We start from the raw sequence: 27,721 nt of genomic DNA on the forward strand, positions 1-27,721 counted from the left end.
TCGGTTGTTTAGAGAAATTTCCCAATAAAGGTATACACATACCTTGGTTTTCAGCTGGTCTTAAATTTGCTAAAGCAACAATCTGATGCCCAGCAGCAATGCACTGCATCATGTTATAACAGCTGTCTTTTCCACCACTAAAAAATAAAGAGATAAATATTAGAGAAATGACCACTAGTCAACACAGAATCATTAGATATCAAAATACAACTAATGATGTATACAGAATTTCCGAATATTTGAAGGACTGGTTTATAACTAGAATGCAAAAAAAGAGCCACATATAATTTCCACAGCAAACGCAAACTGAACAAATGAACTAAATGTCTAAGCTTGCTTAATCACAAGGTCTTATGAAATTATAATGGAGACGATTCTAAACAAAATATATTTTTGGTTTGTGATATTGACTCTATTTCATATGCAAAGTGCTTTTAAAAAATATTAATTTTGGGCCTCCCCGGTGGCGCAGCAGTTGAACACTGGGTTGCGAAGCTGCCCACAGCCTCTGCAGCTCCGGTTCAATCCCCGGCTGCCTGGTGAAGGGTCCCACATGGCGCGCAGACCTCTCCTGCCACCCGCTACTCCCCTCAGCAGTGTACTTCGGTCCTTCTGCGTGTTCTGCTCCCTGCTCTGGCTCTGGTGAATCCTCTCACCCTCCCACGCTTCTGACTGTACCCAGTGCTTGTATAAATAAATAAATAAATAAATAAATAAATAAGTAAGTAAATCTTTAAAAAAAAAAGAAATAAAAAATATTAATTTTATAGTCCAGCTAAATACTTATTTTATATGCTCCTTAGGTGAAATTCTATGTGAAAAATAGAAAAAAAATCTGTTTCATGATAAGAAATCTAACAATTGGTCACCATCACCAATTAAAGGATCAAATTAAAGATTTGAGATCCAATCTAATGATAAAGTTTGATACACTTGGTGGGTTCAAATTCTGTAGATAGAAAGCAAAATAAATTACACTGATAAGTTAAATTTCAGTATTATCAGTACCCCAGCTCTATATGTGATGGCAGGATAAGGCTTACGCCATGAATGTAATAAACAAATTGAAAGGAAACTAAATTGTTACCAAATATATGTAAGGTACAGGGAAGTCACTAAATCAAGGCAGGGGTAGTTCATCTGTAACAAGTTTGAATGGCAACCTCTGCTATTTTAGTTTAATGTTCTATGCCTCCTCACTATACAGTCTCTTTCTTTTATCATTGCCTCTCTTTCTTTTACTTTTTCCTCCTGTTCCCCGCCTTTTCTATCTTCGCTTGAGATCTAAAAATGTACTCCCAGGAATGTTTAGATTTATTTGTAGCCCATGAAACAAAAAGATTGATTATTCTAAGAATCAGTCTTTTTTATATTAGTTTCCAATGTTTGTCTGCCTCCACCATGCTGTGATCAAAAACAACTATCATTCCATAACTTCTCAAAAGAGAGACAGCAAAAGGCAAACGGAAGTTACACATCACACTCTCTTTCTGTAGAATGTGATATTCTGCTAAATAAATCTTCAGACTTTCCTTATTAAACCTCACTACCTTATTTCCCCAGGAAAAAAGATCTGACTAATCTTTAGCTATTTAGAGTATTACAGATTATAATATATATATTTTAAAATATGCTAAGGTTTTAAGTGTTTTAAAATAGTATTTCCCAAATTATTTTCTGTTTCCTACGGGGGTCTAAAAACTATTCTAAGAACAAAAGGCTTTCAAGGTCAAATCAGTTTGTAATATACCAAGTACCTTACCACTTAGATTGTCACAAAATACATTACCATGTGTTAAGATGAGAAGTTTTACAGATCAGAAATTCAGTTCCCAGGTCTGTGATACGACATTACTCAAAGTGCTTGGGATTATATGCTTCATTATAAAATTAGAGAATGGCCTACTTAGTCCTCAAGGTATCATTCAACTGTAAAATTCAATGGTTCAGTCTGTGTGTACTAGGAAAATAATTTTCTTTACAGTGTAAAGAGATATAAGGGAGATATATAAGGGCCTTGGTTTCACTTATTTCAAAAAATATGCATATCCCAACTCATTTCAGTCCACACACACAAATAAAAGCTATATTGCAAATAGACTGTATTGAAGCTTAAATTCACATATATGCTAATGTAAATGTATGCAAATGTATATGATGTGTGTAATACTCACAGTATGTCTAACGTTTACACAGACCTTACAGTGAAGAATTTTCCAACATGGCCTTTTTAAAACATGCCTTTTATTGTGTAAGTAATAGATACACATTGCAGAATATTTAGAGTAATGGGGTATACCATTCTCTTTCCTGTCAAGAGAGCTGAACCTTCAGTTGGTGACTAATGGTTAAACTTTTGGCAAACTATGGATGTGAATTCCTCATTTCCTGGACTATTTTTTTAGTCTTTATCTATCTAGATCAAGTGAAGGCCACGGTGTTCAAAGCTTAATCACTCTCTTTACAGAAGAAACTCACTGAATAACAACTATTTTCACATCATAGACTAGTCTCTTATAAAACGCATTGAAGTTAAATAAATTGGAGTATTGTAGTCACTGCAGAAGGGATTAGACTGTTACATCAAAAGTCTTTAACATCGCCGGTCACCACGAACTCTCCAGGACACCCAACGATGATTATGAAATCTTCAGCAGGTTCACCAAAGAGAAGTGGTTGTGAAGCGTCAGACACCACAGGGTCAAATTCATCAACTCCTCAAGCAGTCTAAGCGCCCCACTTAGAGTTACTGCGTTCCCTTGTTTCCTTGCCTCAGTTTAGACTGACTTTGCAAAAATTTAAGTTGGCCTGTCGGGGTTTTCATACACCTAAACATGAAGTGCTGCAGCTGTCCAGCTCTTCCGAGCACAGAGGGGGACGTCCTAAGGTCCCCCTAAAAGCGACCCTGCGTGTCCGCGGCAGCAGCGAATGGGTCTGGAACGACACCGGTAAAAGGGCATCCACCCTGCGGGCAGCAGGGCCTCCCCGGAGTGTACGGTTCTCGCCCCGGGGGCAACCCCGAGCCCCCGGGGGATGGGGGGCAGGGCTCTGGGAGCCGGACCCCGAGCTGCCGGCGGGACCCCAAGGAGCACGAGAGCGAGAGGAAGGGGCGGGCGGCGAGGGCGGCGCGCCCGAGCGGCGGCTCCGACTGTTCACAGCTTTCAAGCGCCCGGGCGGGCCGCGCCCGAGAAACCTGTCGGCGCCGGGAGGCGCGTCAGGGTCGCCGCGGGGCCGCGGGCCGAGCCCGGAGCCGGGGGCCGGAGGCGCCGAGCCCGACCCGCCGCGCCGCCGCCTGAGGCTCCGCCTCTTCCTGCGATCGGGAGGAGCCGCCGCGCCCCCGAACCCGGCCGGGCCGCGGCGCCCTCTCCCCCGCGCGGGCGGCGGCGGCCGCGGCAGCTCAGGCCCGTCCGCGGGCGGAGACGCGCGGCCGCCGGGAGGGAGCGGACGGCCCGGCGCCGCGTTACCTGATCAGAGCCGCGACCCTCATGTCGGCGCGTGCGCGTGCGCGGGGCGGGGCGGGGCCGCTGTCGCCGCCGCTGTGACGCGCCCGGGCCCGCGCCCGCGCCCGCGTGTCGCCCGCCGCCGGCGCGCACCCTGCGCGCCACTTGAAGCCGCGCCTGCGCCATGTCGGCGCCCGGTCCCCGCGCCTGGCCCGGCCCGGCAAGGCAGGTTGGGGCGCGGCCCGCCCACCTGAGTGAGGCGCTGCAGCCGCCAGAAGACGGGAAGGGCGCGTTGTCAGGTGGCCTCGAGCTTGTTTGCGCAGGAAAGTGTTCAAGGTCACCTCAGAAGAGAGGAAGTTTGCCCCGACTTCTTTAGCCCGCGCTAAGAGACTAACTGCACCGATTAGTGGTGTTTTTTTTTTTAGCTCCATTTTCCTGTGTCCTCGAAACCCAAATGTGACGCGCGCCCCCTGACCTTTGATTTCCCCGTAGCTTCGACCCTGTGTAATACAGGAGCGGCGGGGTCGGGGAAGGCCCATCCCGAAGAGCGCAGCCCGGGAGAGAACAGCCGACCCCGCAGGTCAGCCAGGGCGAGCCGGGGCGCCTGTCTGTACCTGGAGCCCCGCTTCCGGGCCCCGGGGTGCAGCCTTGAGCAAAACAGGGGTCAGGAGCTGTTTGTGAGGTTGGGGAGGCAGACAGTATGAAGCGCTGCAATTATATAATTTGCTAAAAAGTAATCCCTGCTATAAAAAAAAAAGAGATTGCGAGGATCGGGAAGGAGTTGGAAGGGAAGGGGTAGAATTAAACAGACGTTAAGGTGGCAGGTGCTGGAGAAGCGAACTGCGCCCACTTAAAGGAGTGGAGTTACCTGTGCATGTGGCCGGGGGTGTATATGAGGCAGAGGGGAAAACGACAGCTGGGGTTCTAGGTGCATCATGTGTTCGTGGAAGAACAGGATTGGACAGTGTGACTAGAGCAGGACAAGCAACACAGTGGGAAATAAAGTGTTAGCGATGGAGGAAGAAGGATCATATATATCGGACCATGTGGCACGTGAAGAACTTTGTCTTGTACTTGAAATGATTAGCTGTTGCAGAGTTTTGAACAGAAATATGACTTACATTGTGTTCTCTTGAGAATACGCTTCTAGGAGTAATTTGCCGGAGTCCAGGAGAGAAATGATGGGGCCAGGAACCAAGATAATGCTAGTGAATTTAGCGAGAAATGGGAGGATTCCACCTCTATTGTGAAGGTAACGCCAATAGAATTGCATGATTAGGGCCTCCCCGGTGGCCCAGCGGTTGAGTGCTGGGCTGAGAAGCTGCCCGCAGCCTCTGCAGCGCAGGGCTCACTTCCTGGCTTCCCGCGAGGGTCCCACATGGCACTCAGACCTCTCCTGACACCCGCTCCTCCCCTCAGCAGTGTACTTTGTTAGTCTGCCTGTTCTGTTCCCTGCTCTGTCTCTGGTGAATCCTCTCATCCTCCCGCACTTCTGACTGTACCGAGTGCTTGTATAAATAAATAAATAAATAAATAAATCTTTAAAAAATATATGATTAGATGTGGGATGTGAGAGAAAGAAAACATCATCCTTTGTGAGTTAGATAATATATGTAAAGAGTTTAGAATTGTAAGCATTCAGTTTTTTAATACTGCAATGTTCTTATTAACCCCACTCCTGTTGGTATAGGTGTGTGGACAGTGCTAGTACATCCAAGTGTCAGCATCTAACATGATGCAATTTTAAAGTTCTGCATTTGTGTGCATTTATCAAATGAATCAAGGTGTTTACAGTCTAGTTGGAAATACATAAAACAAATATTCACAATACTAGAGGGCATATTTCTAAAGTAATGGGTTATGAAATGCATATGGCAAGAGTTCCATGAGTTGAATCTGTATGGTAAATGCTATAATAAACTCAGGGCTTGAAAATGAGTGGAATTGAACAGCAGCAATATGTGGACCTTACAAACAAAGGCAACAAGGCAGGTGAAGGAGTTTAGAATGTGTCACTGCAAAATACACTACTTTGGCATATAGATGATTTTAAGTTAAGGGAACTCTAGAAACAATAGATGCAAGAAGGACACTCTGATCATCCTTTTTATTTCTGACAGCAGGAGATAAAATCTCCATATGAAACATGCCCTCCTTCTACCTGGAGATAAGAAGACAGTCTGATCACCAAAAATAGGGAAGCAGGGAATCAAGGTGAGGAAATTTGTACAAAAAGACCTTACTACAATAATTCTTGTCTTTAGCCTCTCCGTAGTTTAGTTACTTTTCATAATTGCCTCTCTTTGCAAAAATCTATAAAATTGTGTAGGTTTCACCATTTTTTTTTTTAGGTTTCCTCTTTTGAAGGCTTCTGTGTACATGCAAGAAATTTTAATAAAATGTGTATGCTTTTTCCTGTTCATCTGTATTATGTCAGTTTAATTCTCAGGCGTAGCTAAAAACTCTAAGAGTAGAAAAGAATTTTTTCTTCCCTACATGGGAATGTGTGTGTTTAGTAGCAGTGTGGAGGCCAGACTGATGTGTTATAAGGGTGTATTCAAGAAAGGGTAAATTGTGTGGATTGGATGATATCAGATTATCCAGGTCATGGAAAGTCAAAATGAAGAAAATCAGTACCAGGTGGGTTACTGTGGCTCTGTTTGCCATCATTTTTCATGAGATACTAGGAAATAACATACTGAGTAATTTTGATGAAATACGTTTAAACACCTCTTCAAATCCTCCTCTTCTGGGGAGAGAAATACTGAGATTATCTTCCTAAAACTGTGTCCTTAGGATTTTGATGTTTTTGTTTCTCTTTGTAACTGGTCCCTATGATAAGCTTTACTTTAAGATATCAACAAGCAAGTATAGTATGTATATTCACAAGATAATAGGGAAAACTTACTTTTAACTAGCAATAGTCATTTGCTTATAAATGATTTGCCCACGTTTCAAGAAAAGTTGATTTAGCAAGACCCCTGTAAGCATAGTTTCCTACATAGATAAAGGTAATTGCAGTCCCATCAATGTCAACAAGTTAATAGATTTTATATCAATATAATCTAAAGCAATTCTTGTTATAATATGTTGAAACGACTTGCCATAGATTCACTTTTCAAAGGTATTTTTAACTCACTTCCTGCAGTCTCAAACTGTTACATATAAGTGGCAATGGATTATTTGTGGAGTCAACAAAACAGGTGAACAGAAAATTAGCCTCAAAAAAACCTCTATCCCTTGCCAGTTTACTTAAGGCAAACTATCCCTAGCCAAACACTGTTGCTGGTAATAAAAAGTTGCAAGCTGTCACTGAATTCTGCTTTCCTGGCAGCAAATGTAGATGATGTACTAATTGATTAAGACTTAGATAATCAAATAAAAAAAATGCTACAGGTAGTTACTCCTTGGAGACCCTGAGAGGATTTATATCTCAAACCAGTGAGATACAAAGTCATATAAAGTCATGTCATACAGGGAGGATACCTGATGAGAATTTAGGAAAAATGGAATTAAGTAATTATTTGCAGAATAAATTTAAGGGCATCCTGGTGTGAGTGTCTGATCCTATATAATAATAAAGACAGTGTAGGTGGGAGAGGAGGTCTTCTAGAGTTTTATATATAGTAACTAAATATCTCAGCACACCTATGAAGTAGGATACATTGTTATTGCCATTTGCCAATGAGGAAACTGAACACAAACAAGTTTAATGACCTGCCTGTCTTAGTTTGGGCTGCTTTAAAAAATACCATAGACTGGGTAACTTAAACTACAGTCATTTATTTCTTACAGTTCTTTAGTTTCATATAGTTCCAACATCAGAATAATTTTAGTGTGGTCAGATTCTGGTGAGAGCTCTTTTCCTGACTTGCAGACAGACCCCTGGCTATACCTACTCATGGTGGAGAACTTCTCTTGTAAGAGCACTAATCCCATTCATGAAGGTCCAACCTCCTAACCTAATTACTTCCTTAAAGTCCCTCCACCAAATGCCACCACATTTGGGGTCTAGGGCTTCAAAACATGATTTTTGAGATGACACAAACCTTCAGGCCGTGCGCTTCACAAAGTCTTGGTGTTAACAAGTGGAAGAACCAGATTCAACCCAAGTAGTCTAGCTCTAAAGCTTTGTGTGTAAGTATTATAGTCTACCTGCCTCTCACGTAATTAGCTGCTTATTTTAGCTAATGTCATTGGCGGGAAAGATACTGTTACCATTTACTTCCTGAATCTCCGTTTTCTGTGCTTCCAACCTGACAAATCTTTTCTGAAAGACATGAATTTTTATATTACATGAAGTAATATGTTGTTTGAAATCATTGTTAAATAACATTAAGACTAAGAGTCATTCTGTTCCTTTTAGGTATGTTTTTTCTTTATTCCATAATGGAGAATAACACATTCAAAAGCTATGAAAGTCAGGCAGGTGACATAAATGAGTGAAATGACCTGATATAAGACTATTTGGAATGGTGAGGACCATGGCAGACTGTTATATTCTTATTACTTGACTCTAGCTGTCCCATGAAAATATATAACTAACATTACCAGATTTTCCAGTCTTTATGAGATGACAGAAGTCTTCATTTTAGTTAACGCCTTGATTTGATGTTGGAAACTAATTTTAAAAATTGCAATTACTGTGCACACTAAGTGAAGCATATCTGCTTATTAGAGATGATCTTTACTCAACTAATATCTATTAATTACTTGTTACATATTTGTTTATCAAAATTTTAAATGCTATACCCTTTCCTACAGAAATATTTTGCACTTAAAATGTATAAGAGTATGTACTGCAGTTACTTACATAATGGAAATCACATCAGGACAAGGGCTATGTTTTATCAGTTCTAGAACATACAGTGAGTATTTAATAGATACTGACCAAAAAATTATGTGTAATAAACCTAATTTTTTAAAGATTTATTTGTATTTATGCATACAAGAACTGGGGTATAGGCCAGAGGTTCGGGAGGTGGTGAGAGGATTCACCAGAGACAGAATGGGGAGCAGATCAGGCAGATCTACTGATATACACTAATGAGGGGAGCAGCAGGCCAGACAGGAGAGGTCTGCTGTGCCATGTGGGTTAGCTCCCTGGCCAAGGATTGAACTCATGCAGCAGTGGCTGGCAATAGCTTCATAGTGCTAAGACTTTAACAACTGCATCACCAGGGAGGCCAATAAGCCTAAATTTTTTTTCAACAGAACTAGTTGAATTGTGGTGCCTCCACACAGAAAAATACTGTTATACACTTAAAGAAAAACCAAAAGGTCTTTAAGACATATTTTCAAGGAGAAAAAGCAGGCTGCAGAAAATATTTCCATTGTACCAAATGAAATTTTAATATGCATAAAAGTGTAAGTAGATATTAAAAGCTCTGGAAAGTTATATGCTAAACCATTACAACGATGCTTCTGACAAGAAAAATACAAGACAGGACTTCTATTTTCAGTATATAAATACCTATAGTTTTTGACTATTGTAGATGAATATGTGTACATTTCTTATATATTTAAAAAAAATAAATATTTAGCGCTGTTAATAAATAAATGAAATAACAATGTGATATTATTTCTTTCAGGTTAGCAAAGATTTAAAAATAACAAAAACTCATTGGCAAGAATATGGGGGAAGGAACAGTTTTATTCTCAGTTACTGCAGAGTAAGTACAACTGTTTCTGAAGGGACTACACATTAAATCCTTAATGTGCATCTATGTAAAATAAGCATTCTCATTCCTAGAATTTACCTTAAGGAAATAGTTAATTGGACAATAATACAAAGACACATACACTAGAATGTTCCTTGAGTGTTGTTTACAATACTGAAAAACAGACAACAAGCTAACTATCAATAATTAAGTGATTGGTTAAATTCAGTACCATGGTATATCTTGACAATAAGTGCGCCACTGCACAGCTATACAGTAAAAAGATGCAATTATTTCATAAGGTGATGCAGACCTATATTCACTAGCATATAAATATAGACATGGGATATATTATGATTGCATTAATATACAAAGAATACACCCACATGTGTGAGACAGGGCAGGATTTTGCTTAAGTACTTGCACTCTGGAGTTAGACACTTTCAGCTTGAATATTAGCAAGCTTTGTAATTTTTAAGCTTTGTAATTTGAGACAAATTATTGAAGCATTCTTTTCTTTAGTTTTATTATATATTGTGAGATTAAAAAATGATCTATCACACTTGGTTGTTGTAAGAATCAACTTGTCCACTATAGTGACCTAGTCTATTACTATTTTACATAAAGAGTGGTCTGAAAAAAAATTCATCAACATGTTGATGGTGATATGCTCTGTGTGGTAAAATTGAATATTTTTCTTCTATAGACTTTTCTATAGTATGTTAATTTCCAAAATTAACACATATTTTTGTAAAGGGAGTAGATAGTTGGAAGAGCAGACAATTGGTAGAGTGAAAGAAAGGAGATAAGAGAGGTAGGATACCTTACTGATTCTGGCTAGGTCTTCTGGGTAGGCATCAGGCTTTAGGTTGAAGCAATGTGAAAAATCATGGAGAAATTATTAAGAAGAAGAAATTATGCAATTCAACTCATTCTTTTACCAATAGAAAAACACACATTGGAAATGTAACTCCTTCATCAAAACTTTGCTTGATACATCAACACCATAAAGACATACAAGTACATGCCCACTAGAATAGCTGATGTGATAAAGACTGATAATACTAAGTCATCAAGGGTATGGAGCAGCTAAAACACTCTAGTACATTGTTAATAGGAGTGCAAAAATGGTACAGCCTCTTTGTAAAACAGCTTTACAGTACTTTACAAAGTTAAACATACTTTAATTTATGACCTAGTGATTCCACTGCTAGATATTTACTCCAGAGAAAAAACAAACACATGTCCATGCAAAAGCGTGTATGTAAATGTTCATAACAGCATGATTCACAATAGCTGAGCACAGAAAGCAACCTAAATCTTCATCAGCTGGTAACTGGATAAACAATCCTGGGGCAGATTGGCAATACAGACAGCAACATGGGTGAATTTCTGAAACAGCCCAAGTGAAAGACGTCAAAGACAAAAGATGATATTTTGAATTATTTCATTTATATGAAAATCTAGAAATGGCAAAATTACAGATACTAAAAAGGGTAGCATTGTTTCCTGGAGTCAGGGTGAGGTGAGGTCATCAAGGGCAAAAGGACTTGCAGAGACGTTTTAGGGTGAGGCAGCTGTTATACATCTTGATAGTAGTGCTAGCATCAAAATGATAAAAGCAGTTACTAAAATTTATCTAATTACACTAAAAATTGGTCAAATTTATTATATGCTATTAATAAATTAATTAACAAAATAACTATTGGTAAGGCTGGCTTGATGGTATCATTCCATTAATTCCCTTCCTCAAAGTGACTATGTGAGTATATGATATAGATGAGTATAATAAGTACTATAGGAATTAAACTTTGAAGGGGACTAGAATCTCTACCTCATTTGGTAGGGCATCTTTTTTGTTTTCATTCTTTTCCCCAAATAATGAACGTTCTAGAATTTTTTTTTTTTAAGATTTATTTATTTATTTATACAAGCACTGGGTACAATCAGAAGCGCGGGAGGGTGAGAGAATTCACCAGAGCTAGAGCGGAGAACAGAACAGGCAGACTGATGAAATACACTGCTGAGGGGAGCAGCGGGCGGCAGGAGAGGTCTGCGTGCCATGTGGAACCTACCTCCAGTGGCCGGGGAGCAGCGGGGGATCGAACCGGCGCTGCAGAACTGGCGCTGCAGAGGCTGCGGGCAGCTTCGCAACCCAGCGCTCAACCGCTGCGCCACGGGGGAGGCCCGAAAGTTCTAGAATTTTGATGTCAAAGTTGTTTTACAGTTAAAAGTGGAGGATGGGGAATTGTCTTAAAACTGCACTGTTTTATTAAGCCCATTCTTATTTAAGTTGTGAGTTTATTTCAAGGGCGTATTAGCAATTGCAAGGGGGGTGAAAGTCTCCCAAACCCTCTTAAGTGGCACATGTATTTTCAAATCCTGTCTGTTTCAATCAGGCACAGGTCAGTTATAATACCAGAAAGGAAGTTTGCATTACTCACTTATATTATCAACAGAATATTTTGAAGCTTTGCCTTAATGATATACGTATCTAATTTCTATAGGTAGCTAATTTCTTCATTATTCTGTTTCAGAGAGTGTGATTCTTGAATTTATTCCCAGATTCTGGCTATTATGATTTGACCCTTTTGACAATCTTCATGTATATGGTCAATAATTTAAAATGTAACAGCAATTCAGTTTTTAACCTAAATGTCTTTTTATGGATTTTTTACTATATCAAAGTTGAAAAGTTACTCCATAATTTTCTTAATATTACTGTGTTTGCTTTGGAGTCTGGTACATCTGTACTTGAAATATTAATTTGTAATTTAGAGTCAGGCAAATATGGGTTCTAAAATATTTGTTCTTTCAGTAAGATGTTTTTCCTTCATTGGTAAAATACCAATACCCATAATTACCTCATTATCTCTTCACATGTAAACCCTAAAAAAATTATGGAACAAAGATTTATAGTTAATAAGCCAAAAACAAGATATAATCATTTTTAAATGCTCAGCTACTTTAAAAGAAGGCAGGAGAACAGAGGAGAAAATAAGAAAAAAAATAAGTCAGGATGGTAGATTGCAATCCAACAATATAAATGTTGATTGAATGATTAGTGAGAAAGCAAGCTGCAGTTATTCCCCTGCCTCCAACAAATTCTCTTTAAAATGAAGTCACAGGTTAAAAGTAAAAGGATGAGAAAAAGACATATACTGTGCAAACATTATTCAAAAGAAAGCTGAAATGGCTATATACATATCAGAAAATGTAGATTTTAGAGTAAGGAGTAAAATTAGTCTCTCTCCCTCTTGTAACCTCCAGATCCCTTCCTGTGAGGCAACACATTACCCATTTTTCTGTATCTTTCCAGAATGAGTTTAGGAATATATAAACATATATCACTTTTATTTTTCACCAAGGGGAGCATACTATATTCATGTTGGGTACTTTGTTTTTCCAAATATATCTAGGACATTATTCTGTTTCACTACATATAGATGTATCTCATTCTTTTTAACTACCATATAGTAAAGAATAAAGATTATTTTAAGGTCTCCTCAAAGATAGCAAGGTCTCAATTTCTAGCTAATGTGGTTAGGTAAAGCCCCTCCAAAATATAATTGGAATGTAACAAATTTAAAGAACATTTCTAGCATGTTCAAAACTAAGGTCAAAGCTTGTAGCTTGACATACACATTCCTATCCCCATTCACCCAAGTTACACTACTACTAATTTACTGTTTCTTGAGGACATCAGCCTCCATCAATTTAGTCTCCAAGGTAATTCTTAACTTTCCCTTCTCTCTTATCCTACCCTAATCAGCGATCAGGTTTCATAGAGTCTAGTCTTGGGTTGTCTCAGTAATTGGAAATGGATGATAAACTTATTTTTGATGTTTGTTGTTATCCATTTAATGTAACAATGTTGGAAATAAGACTAATATTTGTTTTCAATTCCAATTTCTATGCCAGATGTTTCTCATTAAATTGTAAGATCTTTATAGTTTAAAAGTGAAAATTGATATTCAAAGATACTCAGATTTATCTTTCAAAGTCTGTTCCTATTAATTATGTTCATTGTTCTTATTTAGGAAAAAGTTTCTGGTCTGGAGGGATATATAGTGTTGTAAAATTATAGCATTGATTTATGACTCATCTTTCTTTTTTCAAGCTCCAATTATTTTAACAAGTTCTGTTTCATATAATATAATAATAGCCCTATGAAACAAGTTGAAGAAAATGTTTTTTTTTTCAATTTACAAATGAAGAAATAGAAACACTGATGTATCAGGTAATTAGTGTTTGACTGTGACAGAACTGGGACTAGAACTCATAATCTGACTGGAGTCAGGAAACCTAAGTTTCAGATTCATGAAATTGTCTGCTCTACAGTTTTGAAAAAGAGATGACATTCTCATACATTCTGAATTTCTAGAACTGTAATAATAATCCATTAAAAATTTTTCTTTTGAGAAGATCATTGGAAAAGAACATTTTGCAAGAAATGTTGAGAACGTATATTCAACCACTGATTCTCTGCCTCAAGAACTTCTCTGTAAAATGTGATGACATCAGGCTCAATGTTAGACCTATTTTTAGTCCTGAAAAATATTATCCAAACATTTAAATGCCCCGGACTCTAAATCACTCATTTGAAACTAGTCAGCTACAGCTTTCAAAATATTGGGAGCATCATAAATATCATGTTCATCTGTCATTTCTTTTTCATCATGGAACATATATAACCTACAGACATTCATAGCAATATTTCATGGCTCTGGTAACAGCTTATGAATAGCCTTCTCTGTCTAGCTATGTATTTTTGAGTAATTAGATTAATTGAAAAGTCCAACAAACTAAATCCTAAATGGTGACTTGAGCAACAGGCAGCATTGAATAAACTAGTTTATTTAAATGGAAAAACCTGTATTTCTCTCAAGTCAAGCAATTTGAAATGGCTGGAAAAATTAGCTTATTGAAAGAAAGAGAATTTCAATTCGGAAATTTTTCATTACAATTAGAGTAACAGATTAGCATTTGATAAGAACAACATTTTAATTGTAGTTACTTTGTCTTTGGAGTTGTAGTTCATCAGTAAGACTTCTGTGGTTTTGCTCTTTTTGTAGAACCCAATAGGTTAAAATCTTTATTAGGTTTAGTAATGTGTAATTTGACTTATGTAAATATATAATTATAATGTTGTTTGTTATTTCTCACCTAGGTATCTGAGCATGTGCTCATACATGAAGAATAAGTGATATTTAATAACAAGGTGTGAGGAAGGAGAACATATAGTTTATGTGATTTAATTTATCTAATATAAAAAATCGTAGACATGAACTAGGTAGCATTCCTAGGCAAGCAAAGTTTACTATATAAATATCCATGGAATCAAAATAATGGTAGATATTTGGGATAAATAATAAGTGATAAATATTTAAAATGATTCATTACATAGTCAGTATTACAATTCTAGAAATATAAAAAAGAGTTCTGTATTTCCTTGCAAGCATTAATTTTAATCCCTTTAATTTTTGTTTATACCTGTATACACATAATGTTAACAGAATTGTTATAGCAAGGGGATGTAATTTCGTGTTTTGACCTGGAAAAGTGCACCTTTTTTACAGATTAAGAAATTCTTTGAAAGATTTTAATGTGTATTAATTTAATTTGATATTTTAAAAATAGTAAAAATAATTAGGAAGAATCATTCTTTAAAATGCCCTCAAATATTTTTAAAGATAAAAAATGGAGATATAAAATAATAAAGAATAAATAAATTAGCCTACATGATTTGCTTATAGGATTTTCTTTCTTTGTCTTAATCACTGGCTCTTTCCCTCTGAGGCAAAAGGAAATTTTTATGTCCTTAATTCTGCTATCTTTTGAAATGAGCAATAGTTGTTGTCAAGCAATTGAAATATTTAATGCTATCATTGCAGAATACTAATGTGTGAATAAATGAAAAATTTTGCCTCTATCAGTTAGACCTTGTTAAAAACCCAACACTAATTTTCTATATCATGGAAAAGACTTTTGTTTCCTAACACTCATCAAGGCTTCAAGACTAGTTGATTTCCATCAATTGGCAAGATCCTTTCTGATAGATATGGCCACTTTTTTTTCAACTGTTAATCAGATTTTCTATTTTCCTTCTCTTTGATGTTCCCTCTGAGAGACCATCAGTCTCTACTTAATGATCATGTGGTTTGTTTTGGTTAATGAAGTGAGCAGAAGTGACAGAAATTACTTCCCAAAAGAACCTCTAAGAACCCCAGGTTCGTTGGTTGTCTTTTCTTCATTGGTTCTCTTGTCCCTCTGACAAGAGATGGACAGTCATTCAGCCATTATTCTACCACACCCCAGGTTCTGAAACAGAGTGCCCAGCTATTTGGGATACGCTTAACATGACTGAGAAATATACCTTTGTTGTTGCAAACCATTGAGATTTTAAAGGCCACTGAAATTTAGAGGCCATGGGGTTGTTTTAAATACCCAAATCACTTTCTGCATCTGCTTACCATCTCCAATTGTAACAGGGTGGTTCCCAGGAAAAGGGGAGGTTTTGGGGTACCCCTCTCGCTGCCCTGTAACACTGTCAGTGCCTCCCACTGAATCTCACAGGTCAGAAGGTGAGGAAAACTGTTGATATGGTTTAGAGATCAGCCCCTTGGGGTACAGAGCAAGGCATAGAAGGATGATTGATGGAACAAACAAAGGGACCAACAGATCTCCTAATTTCAGTAGTTCCAGTTCTGGTTTGTTTGATGCATAGGAAGTGCTTAAAAATGATTGATGAGTAAAAGAATGAATGACATAGAGATTTAAAGAAAGGTAATCTGGATTCTAAATTAACACTGCATTTCTGATTTTTCTCTAGGAAATTATTTTACTTCAAGTTGTCTAGTCACTGACTATTGTTATTAGAGCCTTTAAGCCATTTATATTAAACACAGTAGACCCACCTGCTTTACAATGCTAATCCATTCTATGATGTCAACCCAATAAGACATTGATATGGTGTAATTCATTCTAAGATGCTTTAATTTGAAAATTTTGGCATGTAATTAAGCTTATCTAAGATGAAGACTTATACACTCAAACAAAAATACTGAATTTCATTTTTATTAACATTAAAATGATGAAATTAAAAATAAGTATCTTAAATTGGAAAAGGTTATTTCAGAATAACAGAGTTCTCTAATAAAGTAGGTAGGCAAAAACAAATTTTCATATTGGTTAACTTTTTATAACTATCATTGTACTTTTCTATTATTTCTTGTTTCCATTTAATTGAAATTTTCTTTTTAATATGCTCTTTAGACCCCATGGTTACAATTTAGCACATATATTTATGTAATTCACTTATAGGAAAGGATAAAGATTAAAAATCAAAAAAAAATCATTCTTTACTAAAAATATCCATGGGCCTGTATGACAAAAGGTCACCAAATTGAAAAATACACAGTGATTGGCTCATGTACTAACTTTTATTCAAATGCCCCACCCACATGGTCTAGTTGGCATCAGTCATAATATATTAAATCATAAAGTAATTTATATTTTGATAGAAAGGACTCATTGTAAAGAGATTTGATCCTATAAAGAACCCATCCTAAAGCAGGGGTCTACCATACTGCTAAACCACATTTTGAACGCCTGTGATGAACATTGAGATGTAAAGTAGTTGGGGACACAACTGAGAGATCATGTTGGTATGCAAAAAAATGAGGTGACTCAATTTGAACAAGTTTACTGAGTAGATCATTCAGAGTCATAAACTGTAATTCATAGCTTGTGGTTACAATACAATTACTCAGATTATCACTGGTATTGATATTGAATGGAGTGTCCCCTTGGGCAAGGCATTAGGAGATCATATGATAGTAGTATTTGATCATGATGACAACAATGGTGATTTTTTTGAACAATAGTGATTAAAAGATTGCATGATGAACTATCTCTGTGTTGTAAAGCTTACGAAAACAAAAAGATAAGTTTAGTGCTTAAACTCTTAAGTCGAAGCATAAAAAAGATTATCAGAAAATTTCTATGAAAGTTTTAAGCAAGATTGCCTAGTGTTGGCTCCACAAAAGAATTCACATTTCTTTTGTTCAGGTACCTGTTGGGAAAAAGTCAAACCTAAGATTTGGCATGAGGGCATTGAGGCAGGCATAGATGATATTGAAAACTTAGAACTTCCAAATCTTCTTGAACCTCCTTTAAGAGAGGAAGCAGCTCTCTCTCCCTCTCTCTGGAAAGCCAATGTTTCATTTCAGAGAAACTTTTCAATTACTTTATTTGTAGCAGTTAATTCTGGAGGGGATATCTTTTCTCTGAAAGATAACCACGCCCCATACTTTACCACCATCTTTATTGCCTCCAGGCCATACTGAGAATTAAATTCTAACATAACCTGAGAGAAAATTGCAAGAACTGATCAGGGATTCAATCATCTCACCAGTTTGTATAATTAAGAATTGGACATTGAATTCTAAAGAAATTTAGTTGCAGTGAGTGAACTGTTAAGATTGAATTAGGCCAGTGGTTCTCAAAGTGCAGTCATTCTATCAGCTAGTGTCAGTATCACTTGAGAACTTGTTAGAAGTACAAATTTCCAAACTCGATCAGAGACCTAATGAATCAGAAATTCTAGGGCATGGGGCCTGGAACAAATCCTCAAGTGGTTCTGGTGTGTGATAAACTTTGAGAAGTATTGGAATATGCGAAAGGGGTGTATGTGACCTCTAATAGCATTTGAGATTTATTATTTTATATAAAACAGTTGGGAGTGGGGCTATCAGTTGACCAGTTAATGGAAGCCTGTGCTCCAGAATTGCTTGTGGCCCAATGAGGTTGATATTATAGGACTTCCCTGTCATAATGTAGAAAAGGAAACTTGATGGCTTAGAGAAGTGAGAATATTAGGCCAGATTTCTCTGCTACTGAATATGTAAAGTCCTGATGGGAGGTTAACTGCAACTTAAGTTTTAGGAAAGGACGTGAAGGAAGTGAAATCACTCAATTATAGGATAGAAAATGGGACTTAGTGTTACTTTTGGGTATGGAAAAAAGTTTCATCATATGATGGATGGAAAAAATTAAGTGATGTGAGGCAAACATGGTGAACTGTGCTGGTCATTCTCTATTCCCCCCTCCACATGTATTAGTTATCTATTACTGTATAACAAATTGCTGCCCAAATCTAGTGGCTGAAAATGACAACCCCTTATTATTTTACAATTTTGGGAGTCAGAAATCAAGACATGGCTTAGCTAGAGTCCCTGGCTCAGGTTCTCTCACTGGACTGAAACCTCATCCAAAGACTTGACCGGTGAAGGATCCATCTCTAGACACTCACACGCAATCAACATGATTCAGTTTCTTATGGGTTATTGGGCTGAGTTCCTCAGTTCCCAGCTAGGCTGGAGTATCCTCTCATGCCCTTACCGCAGGAGACCCTGAATAGGGCCGCTCATACATGGCAGCTCATTAGATTGAAGAAGTGAGAACAAGAGGAAACTGCAGATGGAAGTCAGGATGGAACCTTATGGAATTCTATCACTTTTGTCATATTCTGTTCATCAGAAGGGTACTGTATAAGGGAATGAATACCAGGAGGCAGGGATCATTGGGAATCACCTTAAGACTGCTTCTCCTACCCCCAATTCATTCTCTGTCTTTTTCTGCTCTTGTGTGAGTCTCCACTAGACCACATCATTCAGACTCTTGCCCTTTGGCTTTCTATTGGGTTTTGCCAGTTGGAGACCAGGCAGGGAAATAAACAGGGAAAGAGAAGTAGGGATGCTTCTCCTCTTGCTCCCTCATGGTTCAGCCATGGCTGCACTTTTCTGCCTTATGGCTCAGCTACCCTAGCCCCAGTATTGGTATTATGTATGGTAATACCATTTTCTTCACTTCCTTCTTTAGGTCTAGAAGTGGTTTAGGATTCTGACCGTTGTCTGTCCCTGCATACCTCAATGTTCCTTGTCATTCTTCAATTCCACCCGCACCTCTACACATGGTCTGTTCATAAGATTCTCTGTTTCTCAGCTAGCACCTTGAATGATACACGTCTTATAAGGGAAGAAATTAAATATTATTTTTTGTCTTAGTCCTAGTGCCTAACATAGTGGGCAAGTGATGAAAGTAGATGATTAAGTTAATGGTGATTGGGTGGACCTTGTTTGAATAATATGAAAGAAAACAAAATATTTTTTGAAAGATTTATTTTTATTTATTTATGCATAGAAAAACTGGGGTGTAGGCCAGAGGTACAGGTAAGTGAGAGGATTCACCAGAGACAGAGTGGGGAGCAGAACAGGCAGATCTACTGAAATACACTGCTGAGGGGAGCAGTGGGTGAGACAGGAGAGGTCTGCTGCACCATCCTTAGCTGGGGATTGAGCTCATGCAGCATTGGCTGGTGATAGCTTGATAGTGTTGAGACTTTAACCCCTACACCACCAGGGAGGCCCAAAATATTTTAAACCGTATGAAAATTCTTGTTTGGCACATAAACATTGGGTCTCTTAGGTTTTGCCTGAGACTATAAGGGAGAAATGAATAAATGCTCTCTAAAGAAAAATGGGAATTTTAAAGTAGTTTTTTTTTTTCCCTTTTGCTGGGAAAGGAAGTAAAGAAACTTAACTGAGATGAAGACACCAAGGCTACAGTAGTGTACGTTTTTCACAGTACTACCAAGTTTATGAAGGCAAAATGCATACTGATTTGGCTTACTCTTATATAACCAGAATCAAAGGGTGTGGTTCTTTTTATACCATTCCAAAACAATTAAGTTGATTTCAACCATATGTATCATGAAAAGACTTTTACTAATCATTTTTAAATTTATGTTAATAATCAAGGGCAATGAAGTTGGTGTTTGCAAGTATTTAAGAATTAGGGGAAAAAAAAACACTTCATAACAAACTATACTGTGTTCTGAATATTAATGTACAATAAGTAAAGAACTTTGACCCACAGAAGAAAGACAACTGAAAGGATTTACTGCATTAGATGACTTCATTACAAGATGTAATACTGTGGAAATCTGGCATTTTCACAATTTACTTTGTCAGGGCAGAGTACCACATTCTCTGCGATGCTGGCTTCTGTCCCTTTGCCACTGTAGTAAAAAAAATACTCTACTGTTCTGGGTTATGATTTCCCTGTCAATATAATGCAAATCCTAAAGACCATCTGTTTTCATTTTGTAAAGTGTGTTATAGCAGCCTTGCAAGTAATTTTCAAAAATTGACTTGCTCAGTCTTTTCTCTACCTGCCCTCACCTCAGGAGACATACACTTGAATAGTAAATTCATAGTCTTTATTACTCCCATGGCCCACATGGCTACTTATAGTAGGTAAGTGAATAAGGGAATTTTTGCAAAAACTAGTGTGGAGACTATGAAGAAGAGTAAAATTTACTGCTAGAATTCAGTCTATTTAAAAAAAAATTGTTAGTGGGGAATTTATTTTTTAATGTATTTTTATATAGCCCAATTAGCTAGCTAATTTATGTTTAAAAAAATCTCCAGGAATACCTTTTCTTGTCTTAATTGGCAGTTTTATTGGCACAGCGTTGACAACAGCCCTCATTAATACAACATTCATTGCACTTAAAGAAACCTAAGATGGTGTGTTGCTGGGTGTAAAAATATCTCAAACAACTCTGCACCTTCTTCCCAACCTTTGCAATCAGTAAAATCAAAAAGCTGAGAGAAATTAATAAGGTGACAGAAACCAATAATGTTCAAGAAGAAACTCTGACAGTAAAAACTTCAATTCTTAATTAGGTTCTCTCTTCCATTTTAAACACACACATGTGCAGTCCCACATATATCTTAATATCAGCATATTCAATAATATTCACTTGCCCTACCTTACTGATCCCAGAAGAGGCAAAAGGTCTAGGAAACTATTCAGTTAATAGGGAATCAAGAATTCTTTTTAGTTAAAGGTATTTGTAATCAACCTCCCAAGTGGGTAATAAAATATATGACTGAGTGTGGAGTAGGAAAAAGGAAAAGTATCACAAATCCATTTATTTCTCAAAAATCAAAACATAATATTGAGAAATCTGTTACTCACTCACCTGCCAAGTTCTAAGATTAGAAATCTTTGTTTTCACTGCAACAGTTGATGCTACTGAAAACTGCTAAGTCATTTGAGGAACGTACTCCCTGTTCTATTTGAGATATTACTTCTTCAATAACTTTTTAATTAAAAAGCTTTAAAAATCATCTTAAAGTTAAGTCATAAGGGCTATGCTTTCAGATTTTTGTTCCCATCTCCTGCATATGTGTGTGTCTTTAAGTCTCAAGATCTATATTGTCCTGCAAGCTGAAGGACAGCTACAATGTCTTAGTTCTTTAATTATATCATGGATTTCTACCACTGTATTAACTTCTAAATTTCATAAGGTTAGACTGTGTATTGACTTCCCTTCGTACTATCAGCTCTCAGTCTTGTTCATAGTTATAAAAGTTAAATCAACCTCCTCCTGTAGTTCCACTTGAATGTGACTTGACCAACTATCAGTTCGCTCGCCACAACCAATTTGCACCATGTCGTTAAGATGTTCTTTCTTGATAATCTTCTTTATGCATAAAATTACCTTGATATATTTATTTCTTTGTTTGGGATAGAGAGAAATCAAACCATTAATAGTATTATAGGCTGAGGTGCTAAAAGGCCAGAGTCTGCTGAAAAGCATTCTCCCTCCTACATGGTATAGTATATGAAACTGTCACCGTTAGGGTCATTCCACTTGGATAAGCTGAAGTGTCCAGGACAATGATATCTGAAAATGTTACAAGGGAAATCATCCAACAACATAATAAATCTTATGTGCTTGGACTAATTCAAAACCTATCTAAACAAAATAAAGCCTTATACTCCTTGCCAGTGGATTTGAGATCATTTTAACATTCCATTTAGTCTTCAAGATCAACTTTCTATTAATTAAGGTGTGCTCTTTAAAACTCCAGAAAAGAAACTAGAGGGAAAAAAGGAGAATCTTCTTTTTCTCCATACAACATCATATATTGCTAAGTTTTAGAGAACATTCCAAACATGAGGGAATGCGTGTAAAAGATCTTAAATGACAGAGCTGTTTTTGTTCACCTTCCCTCCCTTGCTACAAAGAAAAACAAGAACATGGGTGACCTATAAGAACAAGGGAAACAGATTTCCCTCTGTAAGCCTATAAGGGGCCATTGAAAACAGAGTATGAAAAGAAGTTTTAAAAGTTATGAGGAACACATTCAGGGAAGACTTAAATGAAAACAAGCAATTCATGAGTTGGCTAACAACAGATATGGTGTGACTAGGTCTGCTGTCTATCTCGTGCCTCCTTGGAGAGAATGTAAATTGGTGTAGTCATTATGGAAAGTAGTGTGGAGGTTCTGCTAAAGTCAGAAATTACACACTGGTGGGCCTCCCTGGTGGCACAGCAGGTTGGACGCAGCCTCTGCAGCACTGGTTCGATTCCCGGCCAGCCAAGGAGCTACCCACATGGCACGGCAGACTCTCCTGACTTGCCCACTGCTCCCCTCAGCAGTGCTTTCAGTCCGTCTGCCTGTTCTTCTCCCCACTCTGTCTCTCGTGAATTCTCTCACCCTTCTGCACCTCTGGCTTGTACCCCAGCTCTTGTATGCATAAATAAATAAATCTTTAATAAAAAAAAGAAATTACACACTGGTGGCCTTGAGGTTGAGTCCCAGCACTATCACTGCTATGAACTGAGTTCGATCCCTGGCCAGGGAGCTAACCCACACATGGCACAGCAGACCTATCCTTCCTGAAAAATGGGGAAAAATAGAAATTACAAAGACCCTATCTCATAATTTGTTTTTTGGGGGGCTTTGTTGTTGCTATTAGCCTATATAGTATGTATAAATATTTAAAGCTGTGGCTGGCCCAAAACAGACACACAATAAATATTTGCCTTGCTCTTAATAGTATATAGATTTTTGCCTACAATGCTGGAATTGCCTACAATACCAGAATTAGTGTTTCATTTTCATGCCTTAATAAAGAAGGGTTTTGTATGATTGCTACAATAGTATCCCCCCAGATATCTGGTAGGTCCTAATATCTCAAACCTGTGAACATTACTTTTTATGACAAAAAGATCTCTGCAGATGTGATTAAGTCTCTTGCAATGGTGAGATTTTCCTAAATTACTCAGACTTTAGATGTAATTACAAGTGTCTTTATAAGAAGAAGATAGAGGAAGATTTGCAAACAGAAGGCCATGTGAAGACGAAAGGAAGATGGTCCTTTCCTCACAACTGAAGATGAAGGAAGGAGCTACCAGCCAAAGAACACAAGGATTGCAGCTCTTGAAGCTGAGAAAACTAAGGAAACAGATTCCTCTTTAAAGCCTCTGGAGAGAGATGGGCCTCCCCTGGTGGCTCAGTGGTTGAGCTCTGGGCTGCGAAGCTGCCCGCAGCCTCTGCCGCATCAGTTTGATCCCTGACCACCAGCGATGGTACCACATGGTGTGCAGACCTCTCCTGTTTCACCCGCTGCTCTCCTCAGCAGTGTATTTCATTCAGTCTGCCTGTTCTGTTCCCCGCTCTGGCTCTGGTGAATTCTCTTACCCTCCCGTGCTTCTGACTGTACCCAGTGCTTGTATAAATAAATAAATCTTATATATAAAAAAAAAAGCCTCTGGAGGGAGCATGGTCCTGTTGACACTTTGATTTTCGTTCAGCAAAACTGATTTTGTACATCTGTCCTCTAGAACTCAAAAAGAATACATTTGTGTTGATGTAAGCCACTAAGTTTGAGGTTAATAGGAAATTAGTATAATGCCTACCATCTTTTCCTTACTTTATTATTGAGCATGTACTGTGCAATGAAATAGGTATGGGAGAGTATGATTATCTGTTTTACACAGTCAGACTGTGGATCTATTTGCTAGTATTTTTTAAACTGATAGAGTTTTTCCACCTCCCCACACACTGTATATCCACAATTGTTTGATTTTAACTGTATAGACAGAGCTAAGGGCATTTAAGCAGAGATCCTTTTAGTTTTCTTTCTATTCTTAATTTACCACCTCAAACATTCACTCTTTGATTTACTTACCTTAGGTATGATGGTATTTCTTAGGTGACCATATTGAATATAGAGATAAAGACCTGCCAAGATAAAGACCTGCCAAGAAGTAGAGGTGTCGGGTAGCAAACACTTGGTGTTGTAGAAAAGTACTGACATTTGAGCCAGGCAAATCCAGGTTTGATTCCTGGGTATATTATGAGCTTTGAGATTTTTAATCATCTTTGGGCTGGTTTCCTCCATGTAGAATTGAATTTATAAAAAGCCCCATAGTTGCTAAAAATTGTCTTATATTTAAAAATAGATAGTAAAGCTCTGAATTTCACATTACTTTCAGTAGTAAGAATTTCAATCCTTACTCCATAGGTTTCTTTATCAAATGCTTCTGAGAATTTAAGTCTCCACTTGCTGCTTGAAAAGGGAACAGCACATGATTCCTCCATGCTGGACTTCAAAATTATCGGCCTCTCCCTTAAAAGACTTCGGCAATTACTGGTACGAGAAGCCGAGGGCTACCTCTTTTGCCTGCTTCATATCTGAGGGATACTGATTTTGTATGGTGCTTCTTTTTGATATGCCTGGATAGTAGAGTTGACCAAAATAAATATTGTATTTTGTTAGGCCTTTCTGATGCCCACCTTGCAGATCTACACTAAATCTCCACAGAAAGATGGCAAGAATGGGTCATTGAGATGAATGGGCAGGCAGAGAGTGAAAGATGTACCTCCTTCTGTTATGTCTAGTCAGTGCATGTTCCTTAGGAGAGAGCTCGACTAAAAAACAGCATCATGGAGACTTTATGGATGAACTCTTTTGAGTCTTTCACACAAGATTTCTTTTCCCCGAGTGTAATGCCTTAAGGTAAATCCAGAAGGATAGTGGCAAGAAGATTTTAGATAACCCCATAGTTGCATATTCATCAAGCAATAGTAGGGAGATGTCAGCTCTATATTAGGAGTGCTTCTTTACATCTTATGGATGATATCAAGGATGAACTGTGATCTTCTAGGAACTGTTAATATTTTACAGTGTCACTAAGACACAACATTTGGCCCAAATTAGAAATTTAATCTCAGTCCTTCTCTGCATAGAGTGGACTTAGCCACATTTGTAAATGTTTTCCTTTGAACTACCATATTACAGATACTTTAGAATTTACGTGGTCCTTATAGGCGTGAATACTACAAATTAGTAAACTGTCTTAGAAAACATTTGGTGACCGGGAAAAAAATGGTGTATCCCTCACAAAATTTTCATGACTTTCTCCATTGAATCAAACATCTTGCTTTGGACCAGCCAGATCATTCATTTGGTGATAATATCTCATTTTCCAGCTGCACTTATTAAACTACAGGGCATTAGATTTTATTTCCGTCAGGGAATAATCTCTGTTGCCTACTAATTGATCAGATAGAAACAGTGCCCCTAAAATTTAAGTACTGCTTAACTTTTATGGATGACTCTCTTCCCCTCATTACAATGACTATATGCTGAGTTCCCAAAATGTAATATATAATACAGACAAAGAGGCTTTTGTGGACCTATGAATCCCAGATTAAGAATTTAAGAGACGAGAACTTTCAAATATGAAGGAAAATTTTCAGACTACATCTGTGTGACAAAGCAGATTTAGGGGCTAGGCAGGATTTTTGTTCTGCCATGAGATTGCATTATTCACAGTGAGTTGGATTGTGTGTCTTTGGTATGCCTGGATAGTAGGCAAAATGAATATTCTATAAATAAATATTCTATTTTATTCAGTCTTAGAAAAAGATTTTTAAAAATTCCTACTTACATAGTATATTAGTGTGGTAGGGCTGCCATAAGAAAATAACCATAGACCAGGTGGCTTAAAGAACAGAAAATTTATTTTCTTACAGCTCTGGGAACTGAAAATCTATAGTCAAGGGGCCAGGAGCGTTGGTTTCCTCCAAGGCCTCTATTTTTGGTTTGCAAATGTTTTCTCTCTGTGAGTGTGCACCTCTGTTGTCTCTTCATGGGTCCAAATCTCTCTCCTTAGAAGGATAAGGGCAGCTTGGGATAGCACCCACTCAAGACCTCACTTAGCCTTGGTGACTTCTTTAAAGTTCCTGTGTCCAAGTATGGTTACATTCGCAGGTACTAAGGAGCTGAGCTTTGATATATGAAGTGAGGTAGCAGACACAAGTCAGGTCATAACACATACTACATGGATTTAATGCCTTTATTTCCCTCTAAAAGTATTATTTCACATGTCCAAATTGTCACAGTTGAATTAGTACTAAGGATCATTCCATGGTATAGAAATTGTACCTCATTTTCTTAGGCTAACCTGATGTCAGTAAAGCTGGTGATGACTAATTTGTGGTCCAAAGCAAACAATCATAGACAAAAGACTTTATAAAGTAAGAAATAGTGATAACTGGAGTTTGAAGAGCTTTTATTGATTTTAAAAGTGTAAGTACGTAATATATGGTTTTAAAAATATTTGTATTGGCTTCATTGTCATGCTTGTTTTTTTTTTAATAACTTATATATAGGTTGTTTTTGGCAACCTATGTACAAGGTTGTTAGGACTGCACTAATGATATTTAAATCCTCACTGTGTTACTGATTTTGCTATATTCCAAACATACCAATAATATATTTGCAAATCTGTCAGCTCCGGATAGAAATTGCAAGGAAAAAAGAATTGGTGGATTTTGTTACAACAGACTAAAAGATCAAACGGATATTTGCTTAAAAATAGTACATGTATTGTTAACTTTCACTGTTAAACTAACCTTCTCAAATAAAACATCTTCTAGTGGTATGCATACAGACATTCAAAAGGTAAATACATGGAAGGAAAAATTAAACAGCTGAAGTATGGACACAAATCCAAAACAAATAAAATTAAAATTGGATATTAAAATGGTAAAAACTTAGGCAATAAATCTTAGAATATCAAGGTTATCAGGGGGTCAACTTCCACATTTGTGCAAAAGGTATCAACGAGAGACCAATCTAGTTCTTTCCCCTCACCAAAAAATCTTTTTTTTAACAAAGAGGTCATCGGTATTTTGTGAGAATTAGATCTTGGCCCCCTCCTCCATTTTCGAATGTGCAACCAGTTTGGAGCAATATTATAGGCATTTAAATTCAGAAAATATTCAAAATATTAACAAAATTTTAACCAAATTTTAACCCTGTGGCACTGTGCATCGGATGAACAACAGAAATAATTGCTGTCAGTTTGTGCTTTTTTGACCAATAATTCTCTGTATTTCCTGCGAGTAACTTGAGTGATGCAAATGACCTTATTTTTACAGCATGCTTTTATTAAATAGTTTATTATTTTGGCAGACTAATAAAGATTTTGGTATTTGCTTTTATTTGCAATAATATTACCACCACATAAAAAAGGATTTTATGTTCTTTTTGAGGAACAAGGAGGATAAAAGTGGTGATGGATAGCGCAACTGAGGCATCAGCAATGAGCTGGAAATGAGACACATAAATATGAAAGCAGAGCTAAGAAAATAGAACTGCACCCTTGGCCTTTCTTAAAAGAACATGCACACTTCATGGTTCATTCACACTGTTACAGAAACTCCTTTTGTTTCCAATGAATCAGGGAGA

At 37.5% G+C, this 27,721-nt stretch overlaps 1 protein-coding gene and 1 long non-coding RNA gene across 16 annotated transcripts in view; one reads left to right on the forward strand and one right to left on the reverse strand.

Moving 5' to 3' along the window:
• The window catches only part of DPH6 (diphthamine biosynthesis 6), a 260,459-nt gene extending 256,949 nt beyond the window's left edge, over positions 1-3,510 (reverse strand). For 10 of the 12 annotated variants that reach the window (XM_054700305.1, XM_054700307.1, XM_054700301.1 and 7 more), the window contains exons 1-2: positions 3,465-3,510; positions 43-137 (exon numbers count right to left, since the gene is read on the reverse strand). In XM_054700305.1, the coding sequence (XP_054556280.1) occupies positions 43-137; positions 3,465-3,487 (118 nt within the window). In that variant the 5' untranslated portion in view covers positions 3,488-3,510. Of the gene's footprint in view, positions 1-42; positions 138-2,174; positions 3,078-3,464 lie in introns of those variants that run through there. The other 2 variants (XM_054700317.1, XM_054700312.1) reach the window with 2 other exon arrangements.
• Positions 3,511-3,664: 154 nt separating this feature from the next.
• On the forward strand, positions 3,665-27,437 carry LOC119238457 (uncharacterized). Of its 4 annotated transcripts, none has more exons than XR_005123579.2 (5): positions 3,665-4,020; positions 4,578-4,692; positions 5,561-5,654; positions 9,032-9,112; positions 24,488-27,437. It is a non-coding gene; the product is annotated as an uncharacterized LOC119238457 (long non-coding RNA). The 4 variants fall into 4 exon arrangements; XR_008553788.1 differs by having other exon boundaries at positions 4,591-4,692; XR_008553796.1 differs by lacking the exon at positions 3,665-4,020 and adding an exon at positions 7,807-7,915 and having other exon boundaries at positions 4,032-4,692.
• Positions 27,438-27,721: the final 284 nt, after the last annotated feature.

The sequence above is a fragment of the Talpa occidentalis genome, unplaced genomic scaffold (genome assembly GCF_014898055.3).
Source record: "Talpa occidentalis isolate TD23 unplaced genomic scaffold, MPIMG_talOcc4v2.1 talOcc4.11, whole genome shotgun sequence".
Taxonomy (NCBI): domain Eukaryota; kingdom Metazoa; phylum Chordata; class Mammalia; order Eulipotyphla; family Talpidae; genus Talpa; species Talpa occidentalis.